At 38.1% G+C, this 18888-nt stretch overlaps 1 protein-coding gene across 3 annotated transcripts in view; it reads left to right on the plus strand.

Annotated features, from left to right (window-relative positions):
- NLRC4 (NLR family CARD domain containing 4) overlaps positions 1-18888 on the plus strand; it is a 45223-nt gene that overhangs the window by 20905 nt on the left and 5430 nt on the right. For all 3 annotated transcript variants that reach the window (XM_067703318.1, XM_067703319.1, XM_067703317.1), the window contains 4 exons: positions 1695-1787; positions 1939-2109; positions 4354-4446; positions 5563-5730. In XM_067703318.1, coding sequence (XP_067559419.1) covers positions 1695-1787; positions 1939-2109; positions 4354-4446; positions 5563-5730 — 525 coding nt within the window. The remainder of the gene's footprint in view (positions 1-1694; positions 1788-1938; positions 2110-4353; positions 4447-5562; positions 5731-18888) is intronic.

Genomic DNA, 18888 nt, shown 5'->3' on the forward strand with positions numbered 1-18888 from the left:
CTTGTTGCAGAGCACAGGTTCTAGGTGCACAGGCGGGCTCTAGAGTGCAGGCTCAGTAGTTGTGGTGCACAGGTTTAGTTGCTCTGCAGCATGTGGGATCTTCCCAGACCAGGGATCGAACCCATGTCCCCTGCATTGGCAGGCAGATTCTTAACCACTGCGCCACCAGGGAAGTCCCTGTATTCCTTTTATTTCATTTTCTTGCCTTACTGCACTGATTATGACTTGCAGTATGGTGTTGAAAAGGAGAGGTGAAAGTGAACATCCTCCCTTGTTCCTGATCCTAGGGAGTAAGCATTCAGACTTTCACCATGAAGTGTGATGCTAACTGTAGTTTTTTTGAAGGTGCCTTTTATCAGGTTGGGGAAGTTTCCTTCTATTCCTAGGTTGCTGAGGATTTTTATCATGAATGGTTATTGGATTGTATCAACAATTTTTGCTGTATCAATTTATATGATCATGTAGTTTTTCTTCCTTAGACTGTTAATATAGTGAAGTACATGGATTGATTTCCAAATATCAAAACAGTCCTGCATTCCCTGTATGAAGGTCACTTGGTGGTAGTATAATATTCTTTTTATATATGGCTGGACTCCTTGGTAATATTTTGTTGAGGATTTCATAAGTGATATTGGTTTGAAGTTTTCTTTTGTTTTATTCCCTTAGTCTGGGTTTCAGATTGGTTAATGGTAGTGTCATAAAATGAGTTGGGAAGTGTTGTCTGTATTTCTGTTTCCTGGAAATGATTGTGTAGAATTGGTGTTATTTCTTCTTTGAAAGTTTGGTAGAATTTTCAAGTCAAATTATCTGTCCCTGCAACTTTCTTTTTTGGAAAATTTTAAACTACAAATTCAATTTCCTGAGTTATACAGGACTATTCAGATTACTTATGTAATGTTGGGTAAATTTTACTAGTTTGTGCCTTTCAAGAAATTGTGCAATTTTGTCTATGTTGTCAAATTTATGCATGTAGATTTGTTCATATTATTCTCTATCCTTTTAACATCTGTGATTTCTGTAATGGTATCTTCCCTTTCATTTCTGATATTGGTAATTTGTTATTCCTCATTTTTTCTTTGTCAGTCTTGCTAGAAATTTATCAATTTTATTGATCTTTTTAAAGATATAACTTTTAATTTCCATTGATTTTTCCCTATTGTTTCTGTTTGTGATTTGTGATTGATTTCTGCCCTTATCTTTATTATTTTATTGCTTTGTCTTGCATTGGGTTTATTTTGCTCTTTTCTCTCTAGTTTCTGAAGTAGTAAGCTTAGGTTGTTGATTTGAAAACTTTCCTTATTTCTAATATAAGCATTCAATGCTCTAAACCTCCCTTTAAGTAACTGTTAACTGGAGATTTTGATATATTTTAATTTCTGTATTTTTCAAAATATTATCTAATTTTCCTTGAGACTTCCTGTTTGATCCATGCTTGTTTAGAAGTGCGTTGTTTAACATCCAACTGTTTGGAGATTTCCCAGTTATCTTTCTGTTATTGTTTTCCATTGTAATTCCATTATATTTTTAAAACATGTTTTTAGCTAAGGAAGATCTCCATCTCTCACCAAAAAAATATATTTTTGTGTCAATTTCATGAGCATTTCTTGCCCATAGTGACAACTAAAATCTTTTGATTGGTAATAGAAATATAGTAAATGACAGCTGAACATAGTCCAATCCCTTTTCTTTGGCAGGTGGTCTGACTGACAGCTTAGGTAATTTGAAGAACCTTATGACGCTCATACTGGATAATATTAAGATGAACGAAGAAGATGCTATAAAACTAGGTCAGATTTTTGTTTTCTCTAATATATTTACTAATACAAGTTTGATAATAAGAACAGCTAAGATGCTTTAACACTGGCTGTGTCTATACAAGGCAAGGATGCCTTTATGTACTTGGTGACTTAATGCATTTCCTTTCCTTTTTTTTTGCAGCTGAAGGTCTGACAAATCTGAAAAAGATGTGTTTACTTCGTTTGACCCACTTGTCTGATATAGGGGAGGGAATGGATTACATAGTCAAGTCTCTGTCAGCTGAACCCTGTGACCTTAAAGAAATCCAATTAGTCTCCTGCTGCCTGTCAGGAAATGCTGTGAAAACCCTAGGTAACTGCTGCCTGCATTATGAAAATAGTGTAAGAAAACACGCGATATTTTCATACTAAGGCATGCTAAGTCTCTCAAATGGAAATTTAATTTTTAGGGAAACTGGAAAAGATAATAAAGACTTCTAGGTAATATCTAACTTGTTTTTAATGACCTTCTTCATGACTGGAATGAAAATTTATTATGGATAAATAATAGGAGAGAATTTCAGGATAATTGAAGATGTTGTCATTTTAAGAAAAGGTAAAGAGGAAGAAAATAAGAAATAGGTGCTTGAAGCTTGGCACATATTCTGTTATATAATAACTGCTTAATAAAGATTTGAATGAATGGATAAAGAAGTGATTGAGAAGCAGAGAGAGAAGGATTTCCTTAAATGTTTTCAGGCTTTCCAAAGCTTACCTATTGCCCTGTAAAGAAGGAGTTAATGTGCATCAATATGAGTTGAGTCTTTTGAGTTCTTAAAGTGTGCATATACCAAGTATGGAGAAACCTTTGCATATTTAAGGATAAACTAGATATGTTCGATTCAGATTATTTTTTAATTTAGATTTTGGTAAAAAAGATGGTCTAGCCTTTTAAAAACAGAATACACAACTGCTAGGAGTCTGTAAAGTTTCCTAAGGAAACTATTTATATGCCAACATAAACCAAAAGCTAGAGAAACCCAGGATTAGAAAAGGCCAGATAAACAACGGAAAGCATGAGAATGATGACCATACTACTTTACTTCTCTACTTGCTCTGCAGCGAGAAAGGCTTAGAACTTAAAATAGCAGCTGTACCCTTTTTAAGAGGAGTTCTGCAGGTTTTTTATTTTAAACCAAATCCCAGAAGATATTTTATTATAAGAAAAAGGGTCATATGATTGCTTAAAATTAATAATAGTGGGCTTCCCTGGTGGCGCAGTGGTTGAGAGTCTGCCTGCCAATGCAGGGGACACGGGCTCGTGCCCCGGTCTGGGAAGATCCCACATGCCGCAGAGCAGCTGGACCCATGAGCCATGGCCGCTGAGCCTGCGCGTCCGGAGCCTGTGCTCCGCAACGGGAGAAGCCACAACAGTGAGAGGCCCACGTACCACAAAATAAATAAATAAATAAATAATAGCTAATATTATAACAAGAGTATATATTCATTAAAAAATTGACTATTTTTTAAAGGAGATTTTTCTCATTATTCTTGATAGGAAAAACTTCAACTAGATTAAACAACCATGATAAATATCTGAAATGAAAAGAATTAAGCAGTGATCAGCTAGAGTGATAGCATTTTATGATTAATGTTTACATGTAATATAGTTTTCCAAATTTTAACCTCAGTATATTCATGTCTTTGTCATTAAAATACATGTCTTGTAGATGGAGTTGGGTCTTGCTTTAAAAAAAAAAATCTAGTCTTATTAATCTCTTTAACTGGAGTGTTTAATCCATTTACATTTAATGTAATTATTTATAGGACTAGATTTCCATCAGTCATTTTGCTATTTGTTTTCTATTTTTCTCATCTGTCTTTTTTTTTTTTTTTTGCAGTACGCGGGCCTCTCACTGTTGTGGCCTCTCCCGTTGTGGAGCACAGGCTCCGGACGCGCAGGCTCAGCGGCCATGGCTCATGGGCCTAGCCGCTCCGTGGCATGTGGGATCTTCCCGGACCGGGGCACGAACCCGTGTCCCCTGCATCGGCAGGTGGACTCTCAACCACTGTGCCACCAGGGAAGCCCCTCATCTGTCTTTTTTTAATTTCTAAGTTTTTATTATTAGTATCACCACTATGACATTAACAAAATCATCTAAACTGAGTACACAAAGAACATCTCATCTCATCTGGTTTTTGTTCCTTTGTTTTTCCTTCATGATAGGGCATTTTAGAATTGTAAGCACCCTCACAGTTTATTTAGTTCACCTTCCTTATTCTAAAGATGAAGACACTGAGGCTTAGAGAAATGGAGTGACTTTACTAAAGTGACATAAAAACTATATTCCCGGATGCTTTAGGCTTTTTGTGAACTCAATTTTTTTAGTCAGAACTTAGAACAAGGAAATATCTGTGCACTAGTCACAGTCGTGGCAATTGGGGGTTAAACCTATCCAGATACTTTTTGAAATAAATTAATTAATCAAGGCAAATAATGGTTTGTATACTATCAACAAAGAAAACAAGGACTCAGAATTCTTCTAAGGATTTTTAAAAATGCATTTATAGTTCCCTGAAAGTCTTGTTGTTTTGGATTAAAAAATTTTTTTTGCAGCTCAGAATCTTCACAACTTGGCCAAACTGAGCATTCTTGATTTATCTGAAAATCATCTGGAAAAGGATGGAAATGAAGCTCTTCATGAACTAAGTAAGAATGACAATTTAGGGACTTCCCTGGTAGTCCAGTGGCTAAGACTCTGCACTTGCACTGCAGGGGGCGGTGCAGATTCAATTCCTGGTCAGGGAACTAAGATCCCACATGCAGCACTGTGTGGCCAAAAAAAAAAAAAAAAACAAAACGAATTGACAACTTAGCCAAAATCAAATACTCAAATAGTCATCATTATCAGGTACTCAAATAGTCTTTTATCCACATATGCCTTACTAGATGGACCTTAAGTAAGTCATTTAGCCCTTCCTTAAACTGCCCTTGAGGAATACAGGCCCATGGTTTTTGAGTTACCAGTTTTCCCATACTCACTGCACCTGAGACTCCCACCTGCTTGTCTCCTTCTAGTGAGCTAGTGTCTGAGAGTGATATTCAAGACATATCTGCTTAAGTTACTGATAAGATTTTTTTTAAATTAATTTATTTTTGGCTGTGTTGGGTCTTCGTTGCTGTGTGTGGGCTTTCTCTAGCTGCAGCGAGTGGGGGCCACGCTTTGTTGTGGTGTGCGGGCTTCTCACTGCAGTGGCTTTTCTTGTTGCGGAGCACAGGCTTCAGTAGTTGTAGCACGTGGGCTCAGCAGTTGTGGTTCACGAGCTCTAGAGCACAGGCTCAGTAGTTGTGGAGCACAGGCCCAGCTGCTCCACGGCATGTGGGATCCTCCCGGACCAGGGCTTGAACCTGCATCCCCTGCACCAGCAGGAGGATTCTTAACCACTGCGCCACCAAGGGAAGTCCCAGTGATAAGATTTTTAAGGTGTGATAATGCTACTGTGATTATGTTAGAATTAAAAAACCTGATACTTAACTGTCTGAGATTTGCTTCAAAATAATATAGAAGGGAAGGAATTTGATGACGATGAAGCAAGGTTGTCCATGATTCAGAGTTTGTTGAAAGTTGGCTTATTAGTACATATAATTTCATTATACTGTTCTGTATGTTTGTATATTCTTGAACACTTCCCGTAAAAATATTAACAAAAATCCCAAGTAGATCCTTATTGCACATTGAGCAGCCTGCAGAGATAAAAATCATTCCTTCTCCCACATCAATTTTGAGATGGATCCAATTCCTGAACTGCTCTCTGGTTCTTCAAGTTGACAGGCTGCACATCTTGGAACAGCTAAATGTGCTGATGCTGCCCTGGTGCAGTGATGAACGAGTCAGCTTGGACAGGCTGCTGGAGCAACTGAAGGGGGCCCCACAGCTCATCAAGCTTGGGCTGAGAAACTGGAGACTCACAGATGCAGAGGTTAGAATTCTAGGTAGGTATACGCACGGAACCAAGAGAAAAGAAGTTAGCCCTCACAAAGTTCTTCAGTTGGCTTGCTCTATTTAGTTAGTTAGCATCTTTATTTATTTATTTGCCTCCTCTTTTTTATATAAATATATTGAAAGAGGGTTCATACATGTTAAGGAGTAAAATGATTGAAAACACTGGCCTGCCTTCAGGTTTTTAAGCATTTCACCTAACAATGTTAAAAGGAAAAACATTCACGTTATCTGACAAGGTGTATTGTGTTAGGAATTGCTCTTCTAGTCTTAACTGTCTGAAATTCAGCAATGCCCTTCCAATCTTGGGAAATATTTTTACGTCACTTGTTGGGTATTCAAAACATGTAAAGGTAAGTGCAACTTTATGTAAATGGGGTCATGGAATATCTTTAAGTAGCTGTGATATAATCCAGGAACAAACAGAGATACATAAATGACTGAAGACAATAGTTTCAGGCAGTTGATGAAGGGTCTGAACGCTCTCTGTATTAGTTATCAATGTCTGTGTAAGATTACCCCAAAACTTAGTGGCTTAAAACAACTATAAACATTATCTCACGTTTTGGTGGGTCAGGAATTTGGAAGCAGCTTAGCTGGGTGGTTCTGGCTTAGGCTGTCATGACTGGGACTGCTGGAGACCTGCTTCCAAGGTGGCTCCTCATTTGGTTGGCAGGTTAATGCTGGCTGTTGGCTGGAGGCCTTAGTTTCTCATGCCTGGACCTCTCCATAGACTGCTTGCATGTCCTCATAACACGGCAGCTCACTTCCTCCAGAGCAAGAAATCCAAGGGAGAACCAATTAGAAGTTGCAGTATCTTTTATGACCTAGCCTTGGAAGACCATTTCTGGTCACCACTGCTGTGTCCTATGGGTTACCCAGGTCAGCCCAATCCACTGTGGGAGGGGACAACACAGAGGAGTGCATACTAGGAGATGAGAATTATTGGAGCCAACTTGAAGGCAGACTACCATATTACCTGAGGCAAAGGACTAGTGAAAACAGCCTTGACTGCCTTCATTTCTCTCATGCATTTTCTAGAATATATTCGTAGTATATATAACATAAAACTTACCATTTTAACCATTTTTAAGTCTACAGTTTTGTGGCATTCACATTCTTATGCAACCACCATCACCAACCATCTCCAGAACTTTTTCATTCTCCCTGGCTGAAACTCTACCCATTAAAGACTAATACCCCTCTTAAAAACGTTCTCTCTTAGAGATACGTATGTCTTTAAGTCCTTACGCTGTCCAAAGGGTTTTTTTTTAACATCTTTATTGGAGTATAATTGCTTTACAATGGTGTATTAGTTTCTGCTTTATAACAAAGTGAATCAGCTATACATACACATATATTCCCATATCTCCTTCTTGTGTCTCCCTCCCACCCTCCCTATCCCACCCCTCTAGGTGGTCACAAAGCACTGAGCTGATCTCCCTGTGTTATGCAGCTTCTTCCCACTTGCTACCCATTTTACATTTGGTAGTGTATATATGTCCATGCCACTCTCTCACTTTGTCCCAGCTTACCCCTTCCCCCTCCCCGGGTCCTCAGGTCCATTCTCTATGTCTGCGTCTTTATTCCTCTCCTGCCCACAGGTTCTTTGGAACCTTTTTTTTTTTTTTTTAGATTCCATATATATATGCTAGCATACAGTATCTGATTTCTCTTTCTGACTTACTTCACTCTGTATGACAGTCTCTAGGTCCATCAACCTCACTACAAATAACTCAATTTTGCTTCCTTTTATGGCTGAGTAATATTCCATTGTATATATGTGCCACATCTCCTTTATGCATTCATCTGTCCATGGACACTTAGGTTGCTTCCATGTCCTGGCTATTGTAAATAGAGCTGCAATGAACATTGTGGTACATGACTCTTTTTGAATTACGGTTTTATCAGGGGATATGCCCAGTAGCAGGATTGCGGTTGTATGGTAGTTCTATTTTTAATTTTTTAAGGAAACTCCATACTGTTCTCCATAGTGGCTGTATCAATTTACATTCCCACCCACAGTGCAAGAGGGTTTCCTTTTCTCCACACCCTCTCCAGCATTTATTGTTTCTAGATATTTTGATGATGGCCATTCTGACTCGTGTGAGATGATACCTCATTCTAGTTTTGATTTGCATTTCTCTAATGATTAGTGATGTTGAGCATCCTTTCATGTGTTTGTTGGCAATCTGTATATCTTCTTTGAAGAGAGGTCTATTTAGGTCCTCTGCCCATATTTGGATTGGGTTGTTTGTTTTTTTGATATTGAGCTGCATGAGCTTCTTGTAAATTTTGGAGATTAATCCTTCGTCAGTTGCTTCATTTGCAAATATTTTCTCCCATTCTGAGCGTCGTCTCTTCATCTTGTTTATGGCTTCCTTTGCTGTACAAAAGCTTTTAAGTTTCATTAGGTCCCATGTGTTTATTTTTGTTTTTATTTCCATTTCTCTAGGAGGTGGGTCAAAAAGGATCTTGCTGTGATTTATGTCATAGAGTGTTCTGCCTATGTTTTCCTCTAAGAGTTTGATAGTGTCTGGCCTTACATTTAGGTCTTTAATCCATTTTGAATTTATTTTTGTGTATGGTGTTAGGGAGTGTTCTAATTTCATTCTTTTTCATGTAGCAGTCCAGTTTTCCCAGCACCACTTATTGAAAAGGCTGTATTCTCTCCATTGTATATTCTTGCCTCCTTTATCAAAAATAAGGTGACCATATGTGCATGGCTTTATCTCTGGGCTTCCTATCCTGTTCCATTGATCTATATTTCTGTTTCAGTGCCAGTATCATATTGACTTGATTACTGTAGCTTTGTAGTATAGTCTGAAGTCAAGGAGCCTGATTCCTCCAGCTCCATTTTTCTTTCTCAAGATTGCTTTGGCTATTTGGGGTCATTTGTGTTTCCATAAAAATTATGAATTTTTTTGTCCTAGTTCTGTGAAAAATGCCAGTGGTAGTTTGATAGGTATTGCATTGAATCTGTAGATTGCTTTGGGTCGTAGAGTCATTTTCACAATGTTGATTCTTCCAATCCAAGAACATGGTATATCTCTCCATCTGTTTGTATCACCTTTAATTTCTTTCAACAGTGTCTTATAGTTTTCTGCATACAGGTCTTTTGTCTCCTTAGGTAGGTTTATTCCTAGGTATTTTATTCTTTTTGTTGCAATGGTTAATGGGAGTGTTTCCTTAATTTCTCTTTCAGATTTTTGATCATTAGTGTATAGGAATGCCAGAGATTTCTGTGCATTAAGTTTGTATCCTGCTACTTTACCAGATACATTGATTAGCTCTAGTAGTTTTCTGGTAGCATCTTTAGGATTCTCTATGTATAATATCATGTCATCTGCAAACAGTGACAGCTTTACTTCTTCTTTTCTGATTTGGATTCCTTTTATTTCTTCGTCTTCTCTGACTGCTGTGACTAAAACTTCCAAAACTGTGTTGAATAATAGTGGTGAGAGTGGACAACCTTGTCTTGTTCCTGATCTTAGAGGAAATGGTTTTTCACCAGTGACAAAAATGTTGGCTGTGGGTTTCTCAGATATGGCCTTTATAATGTTGAGGTAAGTTCCCTCTATGCCTACTTTCTGGAGGGTTTTTATCACAAATGGGTGTTGAATTTTGTCGAAAGCTTTTTCTGCATCTATTCAGAAGATCATATAGTTTTTCTCCTTCAATTTGTTAATATGGTTTATCACACCGATTGGTGTGTATATAGAAGAATTCTTGCATTCCTGGGATAAGCCCCACTTGATCATGGTATATGATACTTTTAATGTGCTGTTGGACTCTGTTTGCTAGTATTTTGTTGAGGATTTTTGCATCTATGTTCATCAGTGATATTGGCCTGTAGTTTTCTTTGTGACATCTTTGTCCGGTTTTGGTATCAGGGTGATGGTGGCCTCGTAGAATGAGTTTGGGAGTGTTCCTCCCTCTGCTATACTTTGGAAGAGTTTTAGAGAGAATGCTGTTAGCTATTCTCTAAATGTTTGACAGAATTCGCCTGTGAAGCCATCTGGTCCGGGCCTTTGTTTGTTGGAAGATTTTTAGTCACAGTCTCAATTTCAGTGCTTGTGATTGGTCTGTTTATATTTTCTATTTTTTCCTGGTTCAGTCTCAGAATGTTGTGCTTTTATAAGAATTTGTCCATTTCTTCCAGGTTGTCCACTTTATTGGCATATAGTTGCTTGTAGTAATCTCTCATGATCCTTTGTATTTCTGCAGTGTCAGCTGTTACTTCTCCTTTTTCATTTCTAATTCTATTGATTTAAGTCTTCTGCCTTTTTTTTCTTGATGAGTCTAGCTAATGGTTATTCAATTTTGTTTATCTTCTCAAAGAACCAGCTTTTAGTTTTATGGATCTTTGCTATCGTTTCCTTCATTTCTTTTTCATTTATTTCTGATCTGATCTTTATGATTTCTTTCTTTCTGCAAACTTTGGGGTTTTTTTGTTCTTCTTTCTCTAATTGCTTTAGCTGTAAGGTTAGGTTGTTTGAGATGTTTTTTGTTTCTTGAAGTAGGATTGTATTGCTATAAACGTCCCTCTTAGAACTGCTTTTGCTGCATCCCATAGGTTTGGGTTGTCATGTTTTCATTGCCATTTGTCTCTAAGTATTTTTTGATTTCCTCTTTGATTTCTTCAGTGATACCTTGGTTATTAAGCAGTGTATTATTTAGCCTCCACATGTTTGTATTTTTTACAGATTTTTTTCCAGTAATTGATATCTAGTCTCAGCATTGTGGTTGGAAAAGATACTTGATATGATTTCAATTTTCTTAAATTTACCAAAGCTTGACTTGTGACCCAAGATATGATCTATCCTGGAGGATGTTCCATAAGCACTTGAGAAGAAAGTGTATTCTGTTGTTTTTGGATGGAATGGCCTATAAATGTCAACTAAGTCCATCTTATTTAATGTATCATTTAAAGCTTGTGTTTCCTTATTTATTTTCATTTTGGATGATCATTTTGGATGATCACCAAGATTTGGATGATCTTGGTGAAAGTGGGGTGTTGAAGTCCCCTACTATGATTGTGTTACTGTCAATTTCCCCTTTTATGGCTGTTAGCTTTTGCCTTATGTATTGATGTGCTCCTACGTTGGGTGAATAAATATTTACAATCATTATATCTTTTTCTTGGATTGATCCCTTGATCATTATGTAGTGTCCTTTTTCTCTTGTAATAGTCTTTATTTTAAAGTCTATCTTGTCTGATATGAGACTTGCTACTCCAGCTTTCTTTTGATTTCCCTTTGCATGGAATATCTTTTTCTAACCCCTCACTTTCAGTCTGTACGTGTCCCTAGGTCTCAAGTGGGTCTCTTGTAGACAGCATATATACGGGTCTTGTTTTTGTATCCATTCAGTTAGTCTATGTCTTTTGGTGGGAGCATTTAATCCATTTACATTTAAGCTAATTATCCATATGTATGCTCCCATTACCATTTTCGTAATTGTTTTGGGTTTGTTATTGTAGGTCTTTTCCTGCCCTTGTGTTTCCTGACCAGAGAAGTTCCTTTAGCATTTGTTGTAAAGCTGGTTTGGTGGTGGTGAATTCTCTTAGCTTTTGCTTGTCTGTAAAGGTTTTAATTTCTCCATGAAATCTGAATGAGATGCTTGCTGGGTAATCTTGGTTGTAGGTTTTTCTCCTTCATCACTTTAAATATGTCTTGCCACTCCCTTCTGGCTTGCAGAGTTTCTGCTGAAAGATCAGCTGTTAACCTTATGGGGATTCCCTTGTATGTTATTTGTTGTTTTTCCCTTGCTGATTTTAATATTTTTTCTTTGTATTTAATTTTTGATAATTTGATTAATATGTGTATTGGTGTGTTTCTCCTTGGATTTATCCTGTACGGGTCTCTCTGCGCTTCCTGGACTTGATTATTTCCTTTCCCATATAAGTTTTCAACTATAATCTCTACAAATATTTTCTCAGTTCCTTTCTTTTCCTCTTCCTCTGGGACCCCTATAATTCGAATGTTGGTGCGTTTAATGTTGTTCCAGAAGTCTCTAAGACTGTCCTCAATTCTTTTCATTCTTTTTTCTTTATTCTGCTGTGCAGAAGTTATGTCCACTATTTTATCTTCCAGGTCACGTATCCGCTCTGCCTCAGTTATTCTGCTATTGATTCCTTCTAGAGAATTTTTAATTTCATGGATTGTGTTGTTCATCATTGTTTGTTGCTGTTTAGTTCTTCTATGTCCTTGTTAAACGTTTCTTGTATTTTCTCCATTCTGTTTCTAAGATTTTGAATCATCTTTAGTATCATTCCTCTGAATTCTTTTTCAGGTAGACTGCCTATTTCCTCTTCATTTTTTTGGTCTGGTGGGTTTTTACCTTGCTCCTTCATCTGCTGTGTGTTTCTGTGTCTTCTCATTTTCCTTAGCTTACTGTGCTTGGGGTCTCCTTTTCACAGGCTGCAGGTACATAGTTCCTGTTGTTTTTGGTGTCTGTCCCCAGTGGCTAAGGTTGGTTCAGTGGGTTGTGTAGGCTTCCTGGTGTAGGGGACTGGTGTCTGTGTTCTGGTGGATGAGGTTGGATCTTGTCTTTCTGGTGGGCAGGACTGTGTCTGCAGGTGTGTTTTGGGGTGTCTGTGACCTTGTTATGATTTTAGGCAGCCTCTCTGCTAATGGGTAGGGCTGTGTTCCTGTCTTGCTGGTTGTTTGGCATGGGGCGTCCAGCATTGTAGCTTGCTGGTTGTTGAGTGGAGCTGGGTCTTGGCGTTGAGATGGAGATCTCTGGGAGAGCTTTTGCCATTTGATATTACATGGAGCTGGGAGGTCTCTGGTGGACAAATGTCCTGAACTCAGATCTCGCACCTCAGAGGCACAGGCCTGACAGCTGACTGGAGCACCAAGACCCTGTCAGCCACATGGCTGCTGGTCTTGCAGAGTCTCCTGGAGAGGCCTGCCCAATGGTTTTGCCTTTCTTAGTGGTGCTCCAAGTTATGGATCTTTCCTTCCCTTAATTTCTAACTCTACTTCCACCTCCTCTACCCCCTCACTTTCCTTAACCCACCAAATCATATCATCTTGGCTGTCATTCTTTCAGGCTTCCCTGCCATTCCAGTTGATGTTGGAAGCAGGTGCCTTCTGTGACAGACTAATTAGTTAGCTAATAATCCCTCTCAGGTAACCTCATACCTAAAGCAAGTTGGAAAGGATATGTCTTTTCTTCAAGGAGGCTGTTGGGGAGTGTGTAGAATTAGAATTACAGGTGGGGGAGGCATTTTTAGGTAAAGACCTTTTACCATCTTTGAAATCTTTAAGTAGGTAGTTGCTTAATTTGCCCACTTCTGAGGCTGGCCATCGAGACCAGAGAAGGAGATGGTGTGTTTATTAAGAACTAAGCTAGGCAGTGATTTGCCATTTTACTTTAATAGCCTAGTGGCTAATCGCTTCCATATGTAAATGAGAAATTTAAACAGAAGACAGCTGACTCTTGGAAATTTAGCTGTTATGATGTACCCCAAAATGCAAGTGAAAAAAATGACTAAATGAACACTCAATAGTAGTCGCTAATTTGTTCTCAAAGTGTTTTTAAAAAGAATTTGTGGAATTATCATTATATATCTAATAAAACCTAACATTATTATCCCTGTTTTATAAAGAAACAGGGACATCAGAAGGTTCTCATACTGAAGCAGGGAGAGGGTTAGAGACAGAAGAGTTGATGAAAGGAGGGAGAGAGTGTAGGTGCTGGCATGGCTCCCCTCCAGCCATTTCCTCCACCTCCCAGAGGTATAAAAAGCAGTCTACTTGGGCTTGAGGCATAAGCTGAAGAGTGAAAGCCAAGCATTCTCTGCCTTTGGTCTCTAGCCAGGTGATAAGACTGCTATCTGTCAGGCCCCTCTAGAGGCTCTATCATTATGAAGTGGTTAGGTGCATTTGTTTTGGAGTCAGACAGACCTGCCCATCCCTTCTGCTTGATAGAGGTATGGTCTGCAGCAACGTGAAGTCTCTGAGCCTCAGTTTGCTCATCTGTCAAATGGGGAAAATTATGATGTCTACCATATGAGAGGTTATTGTGCTAATCCATAATTGAGCTAATGCATATTACGTAAGAAGTTCAACACTGACCCACTGTATATGCTCAATAAATGGTACCATGATCATTATCCTCTGGCGGGCTTCAAGGGGAACCAGATGCTAGGGTCATTTTCCTTTAAAAAAGATCTTCCTTGGCCTGCAAAATAAAATATAGCCCGCTCGCTTCTGATGTATAAGACCCTTTATAACAGAGTTTCAATACACCTTCCTCTCCACCTTCATCTTCTGCATGCCTCCCCACCTATGTGAGGTTCCATCCTCATGGAACTGTTGCTAGTTCCCAGAAATGCCTTTGTATATGCACTCCCTCTAGGAAGTCCTTCACCTCCTCCTATAGTCCTTTAAGACCAAGCTGACATATCTCCTTCTTGGTGAAACAGTCTCCTTATGCTCTCTCTTCTGCACCGCTACACATAACCTAGATGGTTGTTTTAAGCCTCTTGTCCTGAGTCTTCTGAACTTTTTTTGACTAGGACCCACATTTTAAAAATACATTTTATCTCATGATCCAGTACACACATACATATACATTTTTAAAGTTTCACAGAAAGTAATTATCTTTTGCTATGTGTGATACACTCTGTTATTTTCTATTCTTACTATCTATCTAATTTCACTTAAAACAAATGCTGATTGCAATCCATTAAATTCATCTCATGTTCCTCTAAAGGAGGGGATACCCTGAAGCTTAAGAAAAAGCACTTATCCAAAAAAGGAACCCTGTTTCACTGTTGGTAGGAATGTAAGTTGGTGCAGCCACTATGGAAAACGGTATGGAGGTTCCTTTAAAAACTAAAAATAGAGTTACCATATGATCCAGCAATCCTAGTCCTGGGCATATATCCTGAGAAAACTCTAATTCAAAAAGATACATGCACCCCAGTGTTCAGAGCACTATTTACAAAAGCCAAGACATGGAAACAACCTAAATGTTCATTGACAGATGAACGCATAAAGAAGATGTGGTGCATATATACAATGGAATATTACTTAGCCATAAAAAGCATGAAATAATGCCATTTGCAGCAACATGGATGGATCTAGAGATGATCATATTAAGTGAAGTAAGTCAGAGAAAGACAAATATCATATGATATCACTTATATGTGGAATCTAAAAAAATGATGTAAATACTTATTTACAGAATAGAAATAGACTCACAAACATAGAAAACAATCTTATGGTTACCAAAGGGGACAGCGGGGACAGGGGGAGAATTTGGGATTAACATATACACACTACTATACATAAAATAGATGGGCAAGAAGGACCTACTGTACAACACAGGGAACTATATTCAATATCTTGTAATAACATATAATGTTAAATAATCTGAGAAAGAAAAAATATACATACATATATATATATAGAACAATCACTTTGGTGTACACCTGAAACTAACACAACATTGTAAATTAACTATACTTCAATTTTAAAAATGGTTATTAAAAAAACCCCCACTGCTCTAATCCATATCCTGGATCCAGGGCTTCTGTTTCCGTGGTCATTTCTGGCTCTGCATTTCTGCTCTTGTGTGACTCTAGATCTGTGTAATCTTGCCTCCTGCAGTGATTCCTTTCCCTATCCTCCAAGTCAGGGGTCCCCAACCCCCGGGCCTGCAGACCAGTACTGGTCCTTGGCCTGTTAGGAACTGGGCCACACAGCAGGAGGCGAGGGGCGGGCCAGTGAGCAAAGCTTCATCCACCGCTCCCCATTACCGCCTGAGCCATCTCCACCCACCAACCCACACCTGCTCCCCTGTCCGTGGAAAAATTGTCTTCCACAAAACCAGTCCCTGATGCCATAAAGGTTGGGGACCGCTGCTCCAAGTGACTCAGATCGGTAGAACAGTCACTTATCCTTAATTTCTACTGGAAGGCCCCAGTATAATTATAGATGTAGCAGATTTACTGAATGCTTATAAGTAATTGGGAAGGGTGGGATTACATGATAGTTCTGAATAGCAGATTAAATTTAATATTGGCACTTCCCCATTCCCAATGAGATGCAAGAACATTTCTGCCAATTCAGGCTCTAGTTGCCTGTCAACTGCCGTGTCTTCCTCCATCCCCATCTCTTACAGACCCCAGCAATCCAAAACAAACAAACAAACAAAAAATCCCTCCATGTTATTATGATGAGTAATTCAATTATATCTAGCACCCTAAGCCCAAGCTCAGTTCAGGACCTTCCTTCACATAGCCAAAGACATATTAATGTGCTCTATAAACAACAGGCTTCAGTTCCAGGTCTCTCCTCTACCTCTCCACCACTGGGCTCTATAAACATCAAAGAGAAGAAAAGATTTATTTCCTCCATAATATGAATCATGTTAAAAGGCAGATGAAGCCAGAATTAGGGTTCATTTTGTTTTTGTACTTTTTAAATTGAAGTATAACATACCCACAGAAAAGTGTACAAATCCTAAGTAGATAGTACAAGGAATTTTCATAAGGTTCACATACCCATGTAACTAGTACCCAGATCAAGAAACAGAAGATTGTCAGCTTTATAGCTCCCTTCTCCCAAGGGTAACTGCTATCCGGACTTCTAACATCATAGATTGGTCTTGACTGTTTTTGAATTTTGTATAAATGGAATCATGTAGTATGTATTCTTTTGTGTTTTCTTTGGTTGAACATCACGTGTGTGAAATTCATCCATATTATTATGTGTAGTCATGGTTCATTCATTCTCATTGTTGTAAAACCTTCTACTGTGTGAACATACCTCAACTGATTTTCCCATTCTACTGTTGATAATTTGAGTAACTTTTAGTTTTTGAATATTGTGAATAGTGCTGCTATGAACAACCTTGTATATATCTTTTGGTGAACAAATGGCCACATTTCTGCTTGGTATCTATGTAGGAGTGGGTTTGGATTACAGGTAAAGATTATAGGTAAGAATATGTTCAGCTTTAGTACACGTCAGTCTTCCAATGTTCTTATATTCAATTCAGGTTTTAAAAAACAGTGGTTTTCATTATTATATACAGGAATTTATTTTTATTAGAGCACTTACCATTTGAATTTAGAGAATGTATTCATATGTCTGTCTGCCCCACTAAACTGTGAGGTCTTTGAGAACAGGCCCAGGCCATTAGACTTGCTATTGAGTATATATCCCAAACTCAATAAATATTTGTTGTATGAATGAACAAATTAACTTACAGCACTTTCGCAATTTGCCATGAAATATAGGCTAGCTTGGGTTCTTAGAAACCCAATTATAGTAAATGCTATTTTCTTATATATAAAATCAACCAAAAATTCTAAAATACACTTGTATGATTTCACAACCTCTTTACTATATCTGAACCAACCAATTGTTCAAGCCTCTAGCATAAGTTTCCTGGCTCTGGTCCATAACACCTCTCCTGGATCAGACCTGGCTTTGGGATTCCCATCCCCATTTAGTGATGGTATATGTGATGGATGAGATGCAATATGCCTTGAGATGGGATAAGAAAATGCAGACTGGTAATAAGAGATGGGGAGTCTAATGAAATAAGGGCTACATAGGAAGAAGTAAGGAGGAAATACGTCATAGGAAGTATTTAATGAGATACAGGGTAGGGGAGATGCACTGGAGACATAGGGAGTATTTTCAGAAAAGTACCTTTTTACCAAAGGTTTTAGACACCTCCTGGTCCTAACTGAAACCTGGTTCTCCCCTACAGCTCTCTTTAGTCACTTTTTATTTTCTTGACTTTTATGCCTCTCAGAGTTCAAAGGCAAGGTCAGGTTCTCCTTGATTCTCATTCTGCCCTTCTAGTCCACTCCTTCTCCAACCTCATTAAGGATTCCTACTCCCATGTAGCTTAGGCCATTTAACTGGACTATGGTTTGTCCTTTGTTATTGCTATGAATTCTGAACTTCTTGTCACCTTTTCTTATTCACTGAAGCCTTCGGCAACTGTCTTACAGAATTCCTCACCCTCTAACTCTGGTCATCCACCTAGAAGACTTCACTCCTTTTGTGAAGCTACTCAGGCAACACTCAGGAACCTCCTCTTTGGTCCTTCTCTTCCATTCTCCTTCACCCATCTGTGAGCATGGAATTATCAGATTATGATAATTCCACTTAAAATTGTTCTACCTCTGAGATATTAAATTCAGATAATCCATTCTCAAACAACAACCTTCTAAATTTCCATCCTGGTTACTCAATGACTCATCACCAGTTCATTTTACTTCATTGGGACTTCCAGTCTGTTGAGTTCACTACTATCTACTTACTGAATAGTCCCTGTCTATCTCGACTTCCCTTCCTACTTAGTTTAAATTCCACCCTTCATCCTGCAAACATTCTTGTCACAATAGCTGAAACTCTCATGGCCCACAGTATTACAAGTCAATGTAGGCAATGACAGTTACTGATGGATGTGTGTGATAGATGCAATAGTGAAATGAAGAAAGTATAATGAGAGGTGGAGTCTCTAAATAAAGAAAGACTACTTAATGAGATGCAGGGAGAAAATGAGATGTGGCGGAAAGGTATGAAATTAGATACAGTGTATTTGCTGGCAAAACTGAAAACCTGGATTGTCCTTAATTTTCCACTTTTTCTGTACCTACACTCAGGTTACTGGGGAAAATCACACAATTTGGCAGATAGGTACACTACAAGTTTATAGTGACAAGTTTCAACAAAAATATTTAGAGCAAATGGTAAGAAAGCATTATATAACGAAACTTGTGGTATGCAGCAAAAGCAGGGCTTGAATAAAATTCTCATCTTCTTAAATACTTATATTAGAAAAGGCTGGAAAATTAGTAAGTTTCTAATTTAAGAAGCCAGAAAAACAGAGTAAACCCCAATACAATAAACACAAGAGTATAAATCAATGAAATAGAAAACAAAAATACAATTAAAAAAGATTAGTAAAGCTTAAAGTTGGTTCTTTAAAAAGAGTAACAAAATAGATAAAAATTAAGCAAGACTGATCAAGAAAAAACAGAGCAACACAAATAATTTCATTAATCAAAATGGAGACATAAGCACATGTATGTTTGTAGTGGCTTACTCATATCACATATCTGATAAGGGACGACTATCTAGAATATATAAAGAACTCTTACAACTCATTGATAA

This window comes from Pseudorca crassidens, chromosome 14, assembly GCF_039906515.1.
Source record: "Pseudorca crassidens isolate mPseCra1 chromosome 14, mPseCra1.hap1, whole genome shotgun sequence".
Lineage (NCBI taxonomy): Eukaryota > Metazoa > Chordata > Mammalia > Artiodactyla > Delphinidae > Pseudorca > Pseudorca crassidens.